This window comes from Pleurodeles waltl, chromosome 5, assembly GCF_031143425.1.
Source record: "Pleurodeles waltl isolate 20211129_DDA chromosome 5, aPleWal1.hap1.20221129, whole genome shotgun sequence".
Classification (NCBI taxonomy): Eukaryota; Metazoa; Chordata; class Amphibia; order Caudata; family Salamandridae; genus Pleurodeles; species Pleurodeles waltl.
The window spans coordinates 733299851-733317334 of NC_090444.1; the positions used below are offsets into that span (position 1 = coordinate 733299851).

The 17484-nt window shown below is 44.7% G+C and overlaps 1 protein-coding gene across 1 annotated transcript in view; it reads right to left on the reverse strand.

Annotated features, from left to right (window-relative positions):
* The window catches only part of FH (fumarate hydratase), a 133343-nt gene extending 116604 nt beyond the window's left edge, over positions 1 to 16739 (reverse strand). The window contains exon 1 of the mRNA XM_069234690.1: positions 16541 to 16739. Coding sequence (XP_069090791.1) covers positions 16541 to 16669 — 129 coding nt within the window. The 5' untranslated portion in view covers positions 16670 to 16739. The remainder of the gene's footprint in view (positions 1 to 16540) is intronic.
* Between the last annotated feature and the right edge of the window lie 745 nt (positions 16740 to 17484).

Here is a 17484-nt window from a genome sequence, read left to right on the forward strand (position 1 = left end):
GGTATAAGGATGGAAAGAAACTTACATTTAGTGGGCCATTATTTCCTGATCAGAAGCTAAGGGTACTCCTTTTTCAGGGTGCACAGACCCTTTCCCACCAAGTTGGCATTCCTCATCATCGGGTCATGCGCCACTGTGCCAAACAGGCTCCTTGCAGTGCACTTTAAAGACCTTTTCTCATATGTGTATAGGTCAAAAAGAAGCACCAATTAACCCCTTACAGAAAATTTTCTAGAGTAATGATAGAAAATAGATTTGGCCAGATTTATTGAAATTATCTATGGATAGCTAAAAAAGAAAAAGAAATTGTTTTTTTTTTAGCGTTTGGGTGCATGTAAGATTAAAAAAACAAAAACCACAGACTCGAAGGACGTAATTATGTCGTTCGGTCACAGTGCAGTGGTCAAACATGATTATGCCATACTTTGTCTCAAAGGGTCTTCAGCATTCATCAGGACCAAGATCCTGACCTAATCTAATTATAGGTGGGCCTGGTGATGAGTTATTAACTTATATGCAAGTCCCTAAAATGCAACAAAATTGCACACTCAAAAACATTAATTTGAAGTTGACATTGCAACTTACGTATACCACAACACTTATATTAAAGTTTAAAAAATGACAGACAGCAGTTAAATATATTGCTTTTGATCATAGTTCAATTCTCAAAACATAACATGCTATGCTACAGTGAGCTCAGCATCCATCCATTCCATACAACATGCATCCAACACACGTGCTGTCAGTGTACAAGGTTCGCAGTTCTATCACACACCTACTGTAAGGTGAAAATTCACCCTAAAAAAAGTTGGTCAGGGTCCCATTGGGTGCAGCAACATAGTGTAATTATTGGCGACAGCTACTGAAAAGTAGTGAAATGGAAGATCAGCATTACATGGAGATACACAAAATGCCATGTTTGTTCATGGTAAGAAGATATCTACGCAGTGAAGCTCGCAATGACCCCTGGGTATCACTGGGCTGTGTTTTTGAAGGAAGGGTGCAGAATCAGCGAGCTCCGCATGTGACATAACTGCGCAGCCTGCAAATGTGAAGTCGCATTACTGAACAATGTAAAATGTAGGTATTTAGGCTCCATCTTGAACCGGGCTCATACCACTTGTATTTTTTTTTTTTTTTTAAACAAGTATTCTAGATATAGTGTTTGTTTTGGGGAATATATACTGAGGCCAATGGCACTTGTATTTAAAAAGGAAAAAGGACCATTGTATTCTATGCTAATGTGTTAGTTTTCTGTCAACTATTGTGTGCCATGGTGATTGTTCTGGTCACAATAAAAAAGTGTATATATATATTTTTTTAAAGGGTCATATGCATGAGTGTATGCCTACATGGTTGTGAGTAAGTGCTTAGACACACAGCTATATAAGAGGTCTGCCCAGCATGTGCTGATAGATTCAACTTATCTACTGGGACATGGCCTTGTATGGACTAAAATCGCTCTGGGGATGTTAATCCTTTTGAAAGCAAACAGTGTTTTTTGTATGTTGAGCTTTCCTGCATTGAGGATGTGCCTTTTTTTTTTTAATGAGTAGATACTGGATTGAAAGAGGCGACACATGTATGTAGATCTTCGAGGTCTTTAATAGGTTCTAATCAGTGATTGTTTCTTGCTCATTTTATGATCTTCTCATGGTATTTATTTTCTCCCAGTTTTTTTTAAATAGGTTGAATGCTTGGTGTTCCCATAGATTAATGTCACAACAATTTCATCCTAGTCATAGAGATTGGCCATAAGTAAGGATCGTATGAATGGCCTTAGGGTGATAGCTTTTGAATCTTAATAGATTGTTACGATCTGTTGGTTTGTGGAATGTTCTTTTTCCTGATTTTGCCATTCACAATTTCGAATTGTAAGTCAAAAAAATGTGGAAGTGAACCACCTTCACCTGATCTGTGACTACCACAAACTCTCTTTGCCCACATTTGAGACTAGCAATCAGAGAAATCGACAAATCAGTCAGGAGGCTCTTCCTAGGTGCTGATTCGAGGCAATGACCTAATCGACTGCTTTAGAGGGGCACTGGAGACACCCTTGCACAAAGAAGATGCTGCTTTGAAGGAGAAGGACAAAGAAGGAGTCCAAGTGGGATGAATTAACACCACTGCTGGGACAATGGGGGTGCCTTCAGTGATATGCCAAGGGTGAAGTCGGAGACCCCAGAAGTGTCTTCAGCACAGGCAGCTACATCGGCCACCTGAATCGGAGGGAGTTTTGGGAACTCTAGGAGCTGGTTCTGTGCCTAAGCACCTACAGCCAAGACGCAGATTGGTGCTAGAATGTTGACTGCCATCCACAGCTAAGCAACAAACAGGATTTCACAAGCATCATGAAGAGACTGTAAAAACATGAAGACATTAATGCTACGACCTAGAGCAGATACTTTTCTACTTTAGGCAGGGGATTTGATTGGGCCACATAAAGAACTCGAGCTTCAAGGCTACCAGGACCACTAACACTGCAAACCTCCTGCAGCCTCCTCTTCACTGATGTTTGCGCCATTTAACTATTGCAGGTGCCAACGTTTAGATTAAGGCATAGACACTTTGGGGGTCATTCTGACCCTGGCGGTCATGGACCGCCAGGGCCAACGACCGCGGGAGCACCACCAACAGGCTGGCGGTGCTCGCATGGCATTCTGACCGCGGCGGTACAGCCGCGGTCAGATACGGGAAACCGGCGGTGTACCGCCGGTTTCCTGCTGCCCAAGGGAATCCTCCATGGCGGCGCTGCAAGCAGCGCCGCCATGGGGATTCCGACCCCCTTACCGCCAGCCTTGTTCTGGCGGTTTTGACCGCCAGAACCTGGCTGGCGGTAACGGGTGTCGTGGGGCCCATGGGGGCCCCTGCAGTGCCCATGCCTTTGGCAAACAGGGCCCCACCAAGATTTTCAGTGTCTGCCACGCAGACACTGAAAATCGCGATGGGTGCAACTGCACCCGTCGCACCCCTTCCACTCCGCCGGCTCCATTCGGAGCCGGCATCCTCATGGAAGGGGGTTTCCCGCTGGGCTGGCGGGCGGCCTTCTGGCGGTCGCCCGCCAGCCCAGCGGGAAACTCAGAATTACTGCGGCGGTCTTTTGACCGCGCAGCGGTATTCTGCCGGCGGGACTTTGGCGGGCGGCCTCCGCCGCCCGCCAAAGTCAGAATGACCCCCTTTGTGTAGCGTCACTGCCGCTTAGTGAGCCCTGCAGAGCACACAATTAGAGCATTAATGCCCCCGCTAACAGCAATGAAAGCAGATGTGACCTACCCACCCCTCCCCCCAAAACTTTCTGCAATAGTACAAGTATTGTAACATGAATTACAAAACAGGAAGAGCATGGGCTACTGTGAACTAACAAGTGCCTGGGAGCAACCTTCGTAATGAGATCTGCCCCTACAACCTCTAAGACCCTCCAACCCCTTTCCAGGGTGAAGGGCTGATGCGCTTTACCAACCAAGCCTGCCCCCTAGATTACTGGGGGTACTGGTCCCATTAGTACCCACAGAAAATGCCCACCGTGATTCATGCTCAATAATTTGTAACTGTAGGTTAAAAAATAAAGCACTTTTCTTTTTAACAAAGTAAATGATTAGCTACACAGTGATTTATCAATGCTTATTTGGTGTTTATTGAATTCTCGGTGCCCAGCTTTGGGTCCACCAGTAAGGTGAAGCCCAAGTACACCAGTGGTAAACTGCCCTGTAACAACCTATCTGGGATCAGTTGCCCCTTACTCCCCGGGAACTTGAGATGGATAGTGCACTTTCTGACTCCGTATAATCTCATACAGGTGAAATAGCTTCGATCACATTTTTGAGTGCATAAGAATTGTGCTCTAGTCAATAGCAAATGCCTGCAATGAAATATGAGGCAAAACGAATGGTCAACCCTTCTGTGGAGAGTCAGTTTGTGCGCCGTTGATTTGGCACAGCTGGACTGAAGCAGGTTGGTTAACAGAACGAGGCTGTATCGAACGCCAGTGATGGCTACCAAGAGGGTTATTCTTTACAATACTGCAGCCTGTGTCGGTGTAGGCGTAGCTTTGTTCCAGGTTTCCTACTACCTTTGTATACGGTGGCAAAATGCTGTTTGGTCTAATTACAAGATGTGCGAGTAGGTGATAATACGGAAACTGGGGGATTCATGAGGATGGGCTAGTAATGCGTAATACATAGAGATGGTAGGCATGCGAGCATCATCAACATCCTTAGCCACGGCTGAAGCTTTTAAAACCTTCATGCTCTCATACAATGTGGTAAAGTTAAGGAGGTTGATATCTATGTATGGAATCACAACATTCCCCTTTTCATACAGAGGGGCGTGTAGTACACATTTCTGCTTTCAGTGACCTGAGATAGTATGTTTTTTGCCTAGCGTTTTCAGACAAAGAAGAAAAAAGCATGGTGTATTGGCCCCAGGGAGTATATCAACAGTAAAAGAAGAATATGCCAGTTATAATCTAGCCCAGTCTGACACGATGCCATTTGATATTGGTTAAGGCTTCTGAGTTTATTGTCAGGGCTCAATACCCGAGGTTATTTGAAGGTAGTTTTTGGTAGGCTTGAAAGAATTGTTTTTTTTGCAATGTTTTTTCTCATTGTTTATATAAAGAATAATAGCAAGAGTATCTCAACAAGAAGTGGTGTACAATGCCGCGGGTTTTGCGGAAAACAGCGCAAAAGAAACATTTCGGCAGAAAACAAAAAACATAATATTACTGGTGCTTCTAAGTAGGTGGTGATAAAAGATACTACATACAGGAAATACACACATCGATATATCTTACTTGGGAACATTTAACATACATACAGAAGTATGACCTCAAATGAAGGTCCCTTTATTTTACATTGGGTGGTCACAATAAGATCACACAAAAACATGTAGGCAATTGATTGTACAAAGCATACTGAATATGGGACAGCTGCAATATGCAGCTTTAAGGTATAACTCAGTGGAGAAATTAGGTGTAACAAGTATGTATAGCTAGGACTTCACATTTGGTTTAGAGAACATCGAAATGCAAATCTAGCCTTGGTGCAACATCAGCAGGAATGTGAATTCTTCAAGCAGTATAAAATCGTATTTTGTATGAAAAATGTATTTAGACGATTTCTCACCTAGGTGCAAAATAACATTTATCTATTGTTAGAAATGGGGTTTCTAGATAGCAGTGGTTTGCACCTTATCCAAGCAGGGACCCTCACTCTAGTCAGGGTAAGAGAGCCACAAAGCTAAGATGACCCATGCTCACCCCCTTGGTAGCTTGGCTAAAGCAGTCAGGCTTATCTCAGAGGCAATGTGTAAAGTATTTGTACACGCACGCACACAGTAACACAGTGAAAACACCACAAAAGTACTCCACACCAGCTTAAAAAAATAGCCAATATTTATCTGATTAAAACAATACCAAAACAACAAAAATCCAACACACACAGGTAAAGATAGGACTTTTCAAATATTAAATCTTAGTATACTGCTTAGAAACACAATAGCCCCAACTGGGGCTATCACAACATCTTGACCGAGTCATTCCCAACAGTCTGACACCACTCGCAAAGGAGTGCATGCCAGTCATGAAGCCGCACAGACCCCAGGTAAAGTACCTTGCCAAACGATGATGGAATAAAGATGCAGCAAGGAGTCAGGGAGGTGAGTCGTCACAGGAGCCAGTGCAATGTTGGTTCCTTACTGCCGCTGGGGAGGTGAGGTGTTTGTTCCTCACTGCTAAGCAGAAAAGGTGAGGTGTCTGTTCACTATGATTACAGGGGAGATGATGCAGTGTTGGCAGCGAGGCAACTGTTCCTTACGACAAGGCGGGGGTTGATGGATCCAGCAAGTCAAGACGTGAGGCATCGACTTTGCAGTGTCACGATCACACCATGGACCCACAGGTGCTAAGGCAGATTCGGAGTTGGGTGCCACGGCACTCTGGACTCACAATGTGGTGGGACTTTGGAGGCACTGTAGCGACGCCTGAACTGGGAAATCTGTTGTGGTTGTTGCACTGAGCGAGGACCATGGTGTGAGACGGTAGCCTCTTTCTAGCATTGTTACCCCCACTTTTGGCCTGTTTGTGAGTATATGTCAGTGTGTTTTTACTGTCTCACTGGGATTCTGCTAGCCAGGACCCCATTGCTCATAGTTTGTGGCCTAAATGTGTATGCCTGTGTAGTGCGTAACTGTGTCACTGAGGCTCTGATAATCAGAACCTCAGTGCTTATGCTCGCTCTGCCTTTAAAGTTGTCACTATAGGCTAGTGACCACTTGTACCAACTACAATTGGCACACTGGAACACCCTTATAATTCCCTAGTATATGGTACCTAGGTACCCAGGGTATTGGGTTTCCAAGAGATCCCTATGGGCTGTAGCATTTCTTTTGCCACCCATAGGGAGCTCAGACAAACCTTTACACAGGACTGCCATTGCAGCCTGAGTGAAGTAACGCACGTTATTTCACAGCCGTTTTCACTGCACTTAAGTAACTTATAAGTCACCTATATGTTTAACCTTCACTTGCTGAAGGTTAGGTGCAAAGTTACTAAGTGTGAGGGCACCCTTGCACTAGCAAAGCTGCCCCCACATAGTTCAGGGCCATTTCCCCGGTCTTTGTCAGTGCGGAGACGCCATTACACGCGTGCACTAGATATAGGTCAATACCTATATGTAGCTTCACAATGGTAACTCCGAATATGGCCATGTAACATGTCTAAGATCATGGAATTGTCCCCCCATGCCAACTCTGGTATTGGGGAGCCAATTCCATGCATCCCCGGGGCTCCACTATGGACACCGGGTACTGCCAAACCAGCTCTCTGGGGTTTTCTCTGCAGCTACCGCTGCTGCCACCCCACAGACAGGGTTCTGCCCTCCTGGGGTCTGGGCAGACCAGTCCTAGGAAGGCAGAACAAAGAATTTCCTCTGAGAGAGGGTGTTACACCCTCTCCCTTTGGAAATAGGTGTTGAAGGCTGGGGAGTGGTAGCCTCCCCCAGCCTCCGGAGATGCCTTGAAGGGCACAGATGGTGCCCTCCTTGCATAAGCCAGTCTACATCAGTTTAAGGAACCCCCCAGTCCCTCTCTTGCGCGAAACTGGGCAAAGGAAAGGGGAATGACCACTCCCCTGTCCATCACCACCCCAGGTGTGGTGCCCAGAGCTCCTCCAGTGTGTCCCAGATCTCTGCCATCTTGGATCCAGAGGTGTGAGGGCACTCTGGAGGCCTCTGAGTGGCCAGTGCCAGCAGGTGACGTCAGAGACCCCTCCTGATAGGTGCTTACCTGACTAGGTGGCCAAACCTCCTCTGAGGGCTATTTAGGGTCTCTCATGTGGGCTTTTCCTCAGATAACGACTTGCAAGAATTCACCAGAGTTCCTCTGCACCTCTCTCTTCGACTTCTGCCAAGGATCGACCGCTGACTGCTCCAGGACGCCTGCAAAACTGCAACAATGTAGCAAGAAGACTACCAGCGACATTGTAGCGCCTAATCCTGCCGGCTTTCTCGACTGTTTCCTGGTGGTGCATGCTTTGGGGGTTGTCTGCCTTCATCCTGCACTGGAAGCCACAAAGAAATCTCCTGCGGGGTCGACGGAATCTTCTCCCTGCTTCAGCAGGCACCAAACTTCAGCGTCACCGGTACTCTGGGACCCCTCTCATCCTGACAAGCGTGGCCCCTGGAACACAGGTGGTTGACCCAAGTGACTCAGACTGTCCAGTGGTCCAACTGTCCAAATTTGGATGAGGTAAGTCCTTGCCTCCCCTCTCCAGACAGTAATCCTGTGCACTGCAAGAACTGCAGCTGCTAGGGCTTGTCTGAACATTTCCACAGAATCCTTCGAGCACAGCCAAGTCCAGGTCCCAAGCAGTCTGTCCTGCATTGCTCAACTCCCTGAGTTAATCTCCGGTTTCATGGGACCCTCTTTTGCAGTGTTGAGACGACTGCCGTGTTCAGACTTCTTGAACCCATGTTCAAGGACTTCTGCGGGTGCTACCTTCTTGCGCGTGGGCTCTCTACGTTGCTGAGGGCCCCCTCTGTCTCCTCTCCTAAGTGGCGACATCCTGGACCTTCCTGGGCCCAGGCAGTACCCTTTTTCTTCAACCGCGACTCTTGCAGTTAACAAGGCTTGTTTGCGGTCTTTTGCCAAAGAAACAACTCTGCATCCTTCAGCACTCTGTGGGACATCTTCTGCACGAAGGAGTAGTTCCCAGCACCTTTCGTTGTTGCAGAATCTTCAGCTTCTTCCATCCAGAGGTAGCCATTTTGCACCTTCATCCAGGGTTTAGTGGGCTCCTTCCCCCCTGTACACTTTCACAACTCTTGGACTTGGTCCCCTTCTTTTGCAGGTCCTCGGGTCCAGGAATCCATCTTCAGTGCTTTGCAGTTTGTTGTGGTCTTTGCAAAATCCTCTATCACGAGTGTAGTGTGTTTCTGGGGAAATAGTAGTACTTTACTTCTACTTTCCAGGGTCTTGGGGTGGGGTATCTTGGACACCCTTAGTGTTTTCTTACACTCCAAGCGACCCTCTGCACACTACACTAGCCTAGGGGTCCATTTGTGATTCGCATTCCACTTTCTTAGTATATGGTTTGTGTTGCCCCTAGGCCAATCGCATCCTATTGTATTCTACAGTGTTGGCACTACTTTCTGACTGTTTTACTTACCTGATTTTGGTTTGTGTGTATATTTTGTGTATTTTACTTACCTCCGAAGGGAGTATATCCTCGGAGATATTTTTGGCACATTGTCACTAAAATAAAGTACCTTTATTTTTAATACGTCTGAGTATTGTGATTCTTATGATATAGTGCTATATGATATAAGTGGTATAGTAGGAGCTTTGCATGTCTCCTAGTTCAGCCTAAGCTGCTCTGCTATAGCTACCTCTATCAGCCTAAGCTGCTAGAACATTACTAATCTACTAATAAGGGATAACTGGGCTTGGCACAGTTATCAGGTACCCACTATAAGCCAGGCCAGCCTCCTACACACGGCGTCGGTGGAGGCAGCGGCGAGAGGTCAGTGAGCAGAGTTGGTTCCGAAGTCATTCTGGAGGTCGATGCACTTGTTTCTTCTTTGTTACACCAGAACTCACTCCCAAGGGCCAAGGAACTGGATTTGACACTACTTGGCAAGTCAGGATTCTCAGCAAGAGAGCCCAGGTGTTGGCAGGTGAAGTCTTTGATGTCTCTAAGAATTGTCAGAGGTCCAGTATTTATATCCATTTCTGTCTTTGAAGTAGGCAAACTAAAAAGAGAAGTCTTTGTAGTGCACAAGACCCTGCCTTTCCCTGCCCTGGCCCCAGACACACTCCAGGGGGTTAGAGACTGCTTCATATGAGGACAGACACAGCCATATTTTGGTGCAAATGTCAGCTCCTCCCACTACTCTAGCTCAGGAACACCCATCAGCCTGATGATGGGCTATCAAGATATGCAGCGCACACCTCAGCTCCCTTTGTGTGAATGTCTAGAGTGAATACATAAACAGCCCAAATGTCATCATAACCCAGACATGTATTCAGCAGAAAGACAGACGTACTGAACAGTTAAGCAAGAAAATGCCCACTTTCTAGAAGTGGCATTTTCAAACTCACAATCTGAAAACCAACTTCATAAAAATATGTATTTCAAATTGTGAATTCGGAGTCCCCAATATCTCTTTCTGCTCCCAATAGGATATTACACTTAAAAGATATTTCAAGGCAGTCCCCATGTCACCCTATGGGAGAGATAGGCCTTGCAATAGTTAAAAACGAATTTAGCAGTATTTCACTATAAGAACATGCAAAATACACCACTAAATGTCCTACATTTTAATTACAATGCACTCTGCCCATGGGGCTCCCTTGGGCCTACTTTAGAGCTGATTTACATGTAATAAAAAGGAATATTTGAGCCTGGCAAGTGGGTGCACTTACCAGGCCGAAATAGCAATTTAAAACTGCACACACAAATACACTGCAGTTTCATGTCTGAGACATATTTGCAGGGCTACTCATGTGGGTGGCACAATCAGTGCTGCAGGCCCACTAGTGGCATTTGATTTATAGGCCCCGGGCACACGCTTTACAAGGGACTTACCAGTAAGTCAAATATGCCAATCATGGTTAAACCACTCACCAATACAATTTAGACAGCGAGCATATGCACTTTAGCACTAGTTAGCAGCGGTAAAATGCCCAGAGTACTAAAGCCAACAAAAACAGGTCAGAGAAAATAGAAAGAAGGCAGCAAAAACGTTTGGGGAGAACCCTGCAAAAAGCGCCAGGTCTAACATGTATGCAATCACCCTTAGTGCAACATCAACAAGAGTGGGGAAACACAGTTAGAAGCAAAAATCATATTTAGGAGAAAAAAGAAAAAAAACACAGGCAAACTACGTTTAATGCAACAGCTTTGGGGTATAAAAATAAGTAGGTGCAAAACCGCTGCTGATGCAGTGCCAACACAGTGTAGGGGGACTTTGAGGTGCAACGACACATTTAATAGCAAAAGACACATTTAAGAGCTTTGTCTGCAGCTAAAGTGGTTTACTGCCAGACCTAAAAATGAGTACAATTAAATTCTTCAATAGTAACTGGTTATATGCCGTGCTGCAAACCAATAGGAAGAGCTTATTTAAAGGGTCTTTTTCAAATGTATTTGCAATCTATATTGATTTAACTATCTCATTGGTAAAGCTGGACCGGTGGTCAGTACAGGTCAATTGTCTTTACTTTGTCTTTAATTGAAGAGACCAAACTCACAGATTTTCAAGTCAACAACACAGAGGAGAGAAGGAGATGAAAAAGAAAAATTAAAAAGGTGGACTATAGAAATGGATATTTGGAAAGCAGCACCTACTGCAAAAAAAGCACTGCCCACGCCAAACGGCCTGTCTATTTTGTAAGTGAAACTGATTCTTTGGTGGCTGGCGAGTATGGATGGAAAAGGCTATGCTCAGTGACAGATCAAGGCTAACATAATTGACAAATGGATAGTGAGCAACCATCTCAAATTCAACTCCACAAAAACGTAAATGGACAATGGATCAACAGCCAATCTACCATGATATGACCCCAAGAACCAGAGATACCAGGAGCAAAATCAAGTGAAGTAAGTACACTTGGAGTGACCATGGAATCAACTCTATCCTTGACCAAAGTATAACTAAAATCACTAGGAGAACTTTCTATGTGAAGGCTAAAACTCTTCGCCCCTCATCTAAGATGATCAGAATTTACAGGTCATTTTCTTTCTCACAATATTGCAGGTAGTTTACACAAATAGTTTTGACTTTGTAGCTCCCTGCTTCCTACTACTAAAAGTACAAAGCACACAAACACTGCAGCAAATCTGATACGACAGCCAGACATTTTGTATTTAAAGCACTCTGCATTCTCCACAGAGCCTTCCAAATGAAAGGTCCACTGTACTTACAATGAAATTCCTGGAAAACTCCTAGCAGTACTCCCTGGAACACAACACTGTGCTCAAGCATATCTCCTTGATTTATTGTCCCTTCTAACAAGAAGATGACCAAATCCTTGTGAGACAAGACACGAAATATACAAGAAGAATAGAATTTAGAAAGAAGTAAAAACTTAGCTCTTCCCAAGATGGAGAACTGCACCAACAGTGAAGGTCAGAACTAAATGTTCTGCCAAAGTGTGCTGGAAAGTCACAGTAAAAACACAAATGGACTCCATCATAGGTGACAGTAACCAAAATAGTTTGGCTAGTGGTGGTACAAAAATATCCCAGAAATTGCCACTGCTAGACTTGTCCTCAAGTCAATAATTTTCTAAAAGATTCTTCTATTGACATATGATAGAAATTGGACTGGTGGTTGACTGGGGATGAACCCTAGTCAAGCAACAACCACAATCCTAGTCAGGGTAAGTATCAGGACAACCCTAAATCAACCTGTGCTCACCCTCTAGTAGCTTGCCACATAGCAGTCAGGCTTAACTCAGAGGTAATGTGTAAAGTATTTGTGTAACACTACAAACAGTAAAACATTGAAAATACCACACAAAAAAATTCCATACCAGGTAAGAAAAACAGATCAATGCAATACAGAATTTGAGTTTTATATGTTTAAAACTAAACTGTAAAACAGTGCTTAGAAGCAAGAAACGCCAACCAGGGATATATAGAGACGCTGGACCGTGACAAAGGAAAAGGATCAAAACAACTGCGATGGAGCGCGGGCCGACTACAGGGACCCAGTTAGTCTGGGTGAGCTAAAGTACCTTAAATCCTGGTTGGGGATCATTGCGTCAGTTCCAAACAATTTAGCACAGGTGATGCGTTCATTTCCTCGGCACAACAGTGGCGATGCACTGGTTCCAAGATGCAGCCGAATTAGGATGTGAGTTCGTGCTGCATTGGCGTCGAGGATCTAGGCGCCAGTGTTTGTAATGCGTAGACCAGTTTTGAGGATGCATTGTGCAGTTGAGGAAATGTGTCAGTCTGATGAGCGCAGAGGCTGCAATGTAGAGATTTGGCGTCGTCAAAGAGGCTGCCGTCGATAGGAAAGCAAGGATCTTGCGCAGTGAAAAGCATTTCAGTATCGGTTTCGAAGGCGATGTGCCAGTTATGTTCCACGCAACAGCAATGATGCATCAATTCTTCTCCTGCTGGAGAGGATGCGTGGGTTTTGCTAGATCAGATCCTATTTGACACATACCAATCTTTTTATCATTAAATCATTAATTCTTTAAAATAGGAGTTCCAAAGGGATCTATCATTGCACCTCTACTTTTCAACATTTTTATGAAACCACTGCCAAACCTTATCAAAAGTTTTGAATTCCCTTTTACACCTACACAGCCAGCATGCAGATAACTCTCAAATTGGAAAATATAGGAAAATTAAGACTCGACAGATGCCTCATAGCCATAGATCAATGGAGGACGTAAAATCAGCTTAAGTTAAATGCTTCAAAAACCAAAATGCTGCCCTGCAATGAATGGAGGAGTTATGGTCTGTTATGTTTCTGGCCAGATGAACTGGGACCTCCACTGAAAAAAGTCTGAAACCTTGGAACTGTCTTTGACATTGCACTCTCCATGAGTACTAGAATGTAAAAACCTAAAATCTAAGTCATCATTCCGTACGAGAAAAACACTTTGATGCATTTATCTACAGTTTGGATTTCTTCAGTAAAGACACAAGCAACATCACTCCTCCGCTCTAAACTGGATTACACTACTGGGTTGTGCCAAGCCATTTCACTCTCAACCATTAGAAGGGTGCAGAACATTCAGAAACAAAACTACTTTTAAATATAAAAATATGAACATGCTAAAATCGCAGGCTATGGGCAAGTTTATCAGTGCTGAGCATGAACAGGACCTGAGGGCCCAATTCCATTTCATATGGTCTCCCTCGGGGCTTCCATACCTGGGGATAGAGCTGGGTTCCACAGCTGCCTGTACGGCGTCGTTGAATTATGCGAAATTGACCCGGGAGGTGCTGCGCAACCTAAAGACATGGGGGAGGCTTAAATTGTCCTGGCTGGGCAGGGTGTCTGCAGTTAAGATGACCATCTTACCACGTATATTGTATTTGTTTTAAGCGCTTCTGCTGGAGCCTCCGTCACGAACGTTAGCGACCCTCCAATCAGCGGTTCTAAGATTCATATGGGAAGGGAAGGCGGCGCGACTACCACGACAGGTGCTGTATCGTCCTAAGCAGCAGGGTGGGTTGGCAGTCCCTTGCCTCCTTCGATACGTCCAAGCTTCATAATTGCGTTTTCTCTTGGAATGGAGCCGTCCGTCTTCTGAGAAGCATTGGTGTTTCATGGATCAGGCGGTGGCCGGCTCTCACATATGGAAGGAACCTTGGCTTAGGCATCGTCACAGAGCGCGGGGGCTGTACATATCCCCGGTCACGGAGGTTTTGATGAGGGTATGGGACCGAGTGGCCGGCAGAGGGGGCTTGACGACCTTCCCGTCCCCAATGACCACCTTGGGTGCGAATCCTGATTTTCGTCTGGGACTACAGCCTGAAGCATTGCGTTGATGGTATGAGGGAGGCTGTAAAAGGGTGGGATACTTATTCAACGAGCAGGGGGTTATCCCCTTTGACCAGCTTAGGGAGACATATGGTCTAACCGAGGCGGATAGGATGATGTACTATCAAATTCGACATTGGGCCCTGCTACCAGCCAATAGAGCATTAATTGACAGGCTGTTAACACCGTTTGAAAAATGGATTCTTACGAAAAAGGGCGATAAGCGAGTGGTTTCTGAACTCTATGCCCTCTTGCGAGGGGAGGCCCGCCTGTCCAAGACTAAGGGTCAACTGAGATGGGAGAAAGAGCTGGGGAGAGAGTTATCGGAGGATGAGTGGGAGAGTGTTTTTTATAGAGCGCACCACACAGCTTATAACGCAGCAGGTACAGAGACAGCTTATAAAGTGGCCACCTCCTGGTATTACACCCCAAAAAGGATTCATGCTTGGGATCACGCTAAATCTAGTCTTTGTTGGAGGGGTGTGGGGGGGGAGGGTCGCTTGTGCATCTATTATGGCACTGTCCCAAGCTACACCGGTACTGGAAGTACATAATGGACACTGTTGACATAGCTTTTGACACTCAGATCCCCCGATTCCCTGCATACATTTTGCTGGGCCTTCCCAACCCTATCACTTTTCCCTTGAGGTCATTGAGGGGACGGCAGATGGCTTTAGCTTTAAATGCTGCAATACAATTGTTGCTATCCGTGTGGGGGTCTGAACGGATCCCGACAACGATTTCATGGCTACATAAACTCTGGTTTATCCTCGCTGCATCGGAGTGGGGACTTTAAAGAACTCTGGCAACCATACTTGCGTATTCTCTCTGGGGAGTTTTCTGAATTGACATGCCCAACCTATTTGAGGGTTCTGAATTTGACTTCAGTATAGAGCGAACTTTTAAGGGGAGGTCCACACATGACCAGGATTATATTGTAAAGGAGTCTGAGATTGTCTGATTTTTGCACTAATAGCCAGTCTTGGGGAAATACTGTTGTATTTTGTATTTAATATTTCTTGGGTTTTTTTTCTTATTGTTTCGCATGAAGTAAGCTAACTATGAGCCTACTGGCACACTGAGATGTGGATTATATGCGATGTTTTATAACTGAAATCAATAAACAGATTTGATCCATAAATATAAAAATATGAACTTGTATTTCTCTCACCCTGAAGGCTACCAACATGTTACATATGCAAAGATGATCTTCTTTCAAGATATAATACATCACTCACAGAGCAATAAGCAAAAACGGAACAATTTTCCAGCAATCAAAAATCAACAAATTCTTCCTTCCAGGGAACTTTTGATCTAGGCGGGCACTGCATCTAATACTTGAAACTTACAGGAGGAAAAAAAATGGTGACAGTGCTTTCACTGTTCAAGCTGTCAAATTATGGAATTCCCTAACTACAAAGCATGGAACTGCCAAGAATAAAATAGTATTCACAAGAATGATTAGAAGTTAGTTATTCCCAACCTGATCTATCAGAGAATCTGTATAATCTTCTTCACAGAGACAAGCGCAAATACAAATTCTGGCCTCGATGTCTACAAACAAATGCCCTGCACTACCCTCTAATAATCCAGAGAGAATCATATTAGCTCACTTCCATTACGAACTTCTCCTCTGTAAAAGAACCAATGGTGGACCAGCTCCGTAGGTGCTTTAAAAGGTAGGGTAGGTGCTTGTCTATATAGTACATATCTTGAGGCACCATGCTATCCATGTAGATAGGTGCCTGGGTGTCCCCATGCTGAAAGTGCTCTACAAATGCTACAAAGCAATATGCTATTACACACACAAATTAAGCTTCTTCCTACAAACGTACATGCTCAATTTGCCAATCATTTCAACAAAGCCTTCTCTATATTCCTAAAACCGTGGATTAAATGGTGACCTTGTTTTCAAACGACTGGCTGTTTCCCCTTCATTCATTTCCTTCTTGCCATCCATTATCTGCAATCCTCACTCAGAAACCTAGCCTAAACCTGTCTGCCCACTCTCTATTATTGTAGTTCTGAAAGTTGTAACACTTCACCCCATAGATCACAACCTATTTCTTTGAATGTATAACTCTGCAAACTAGTAATACTAACCAATATCAAATAATCACCACTAGATTAACCACTAACTCATAACTGTCGTTAAACAAAGCGGTAGGTACCATAACAAATACAATTAGAATACAAAGTAGTGACCACGATAATGCCGTTTGCGTTTGACAGTTTTCGGTGCTTTAAAACAACAAACTACCTTTGACAGAGGTTGTCGCTGTTGTTAAATTGAAGGGGGTTCTGGGGTAGATCAAAGAAGTTGAAAAGTAAAGGGAAGGCGTCAGACACGCACAAAAGTGCCAGACACACAGAGAAATAGCCTAAAAGCAAAGATTGGAGGAGGAATTGCCTGCTTGTGCAGGATGACAGTTCGCACCCCTGGCTGCAGTGGCAGGGGGCGCTACGACAAAAATTACTGTTGACCCAGACTCTAGGTCTTGAGAAGGTCACCCTGCGCTCCCCGCTCCCAGACGTTTTACCATTCTGCACGAGGTGGCGTCCACCGGCGACAGGAGCAGAAAGTGGCGGTGCTGGTGGTTGCAACGATTAAGAGCCCCAGGACAGGACTGCCTGACCCACTGCTGGATGGCGCGGATTGAGCGGTGCATATCGAAGTGCTGTAGTGGAAATAGATGTAGTGGTTGGAAGGTGACACGGGGGTGTGCCTGGGGGCGTAGAACAGACATGGGCAAGAGCAGCAAACACCATGTGCCATGGACATGGAAAGGAGTCTTCTTTTACTGTATCGCACAGCCGCGGCCATATTTGCGGCACAACTGTCATTATACATTCGAAACACAACTTATTGGTTACTCTAAATCCAAAGGTTCTCGTGTGCGATGTTGTATATTTTTTTTAATTTTGCTCAAAACCTATCAATGACAAACACTGTTATAATGTATCGGTTTACGGTAAACATATACCACTTTATCATTCATTTTACTTATTACTCCTCTATAATTTCATATGTGCTAAACTGAATATGAGCTTTTTTTTGTTCTCTCTATTCCCGCCAATGAGTGAAGCGGTAGGGAGCAAAACATCGTGAACCAATCATTGTAAGGAAATGGGCGGATCGTTGTCATTGACGCCAGTCAGGTTTCATATTGAATCCAAAGGGCGAGGCTACGGTCTTATTTTCATCGTGTCACGGAAGAGTGGGGTCGCCGTAACGTAGAACTAGAGTGCTAACTTTCTGCAGTGGTATAAAGCGAAGCAGCTACATATGTCATGCCACTGGAAGGGAAGCTGAGGAAATTCTACCATTTCCAATGGAAGATTTTGCAGTAAAAATGCAAAACGTATTATTACCGAACTGTTTTTACTGCATATTTAACCATTTGGCTGCTAAGCCCTTTTTGGATGTTTGGGGTATAGTTCATGGGTAAACCTTCATAACAATTTTTTCAGTTTTAAATAACAT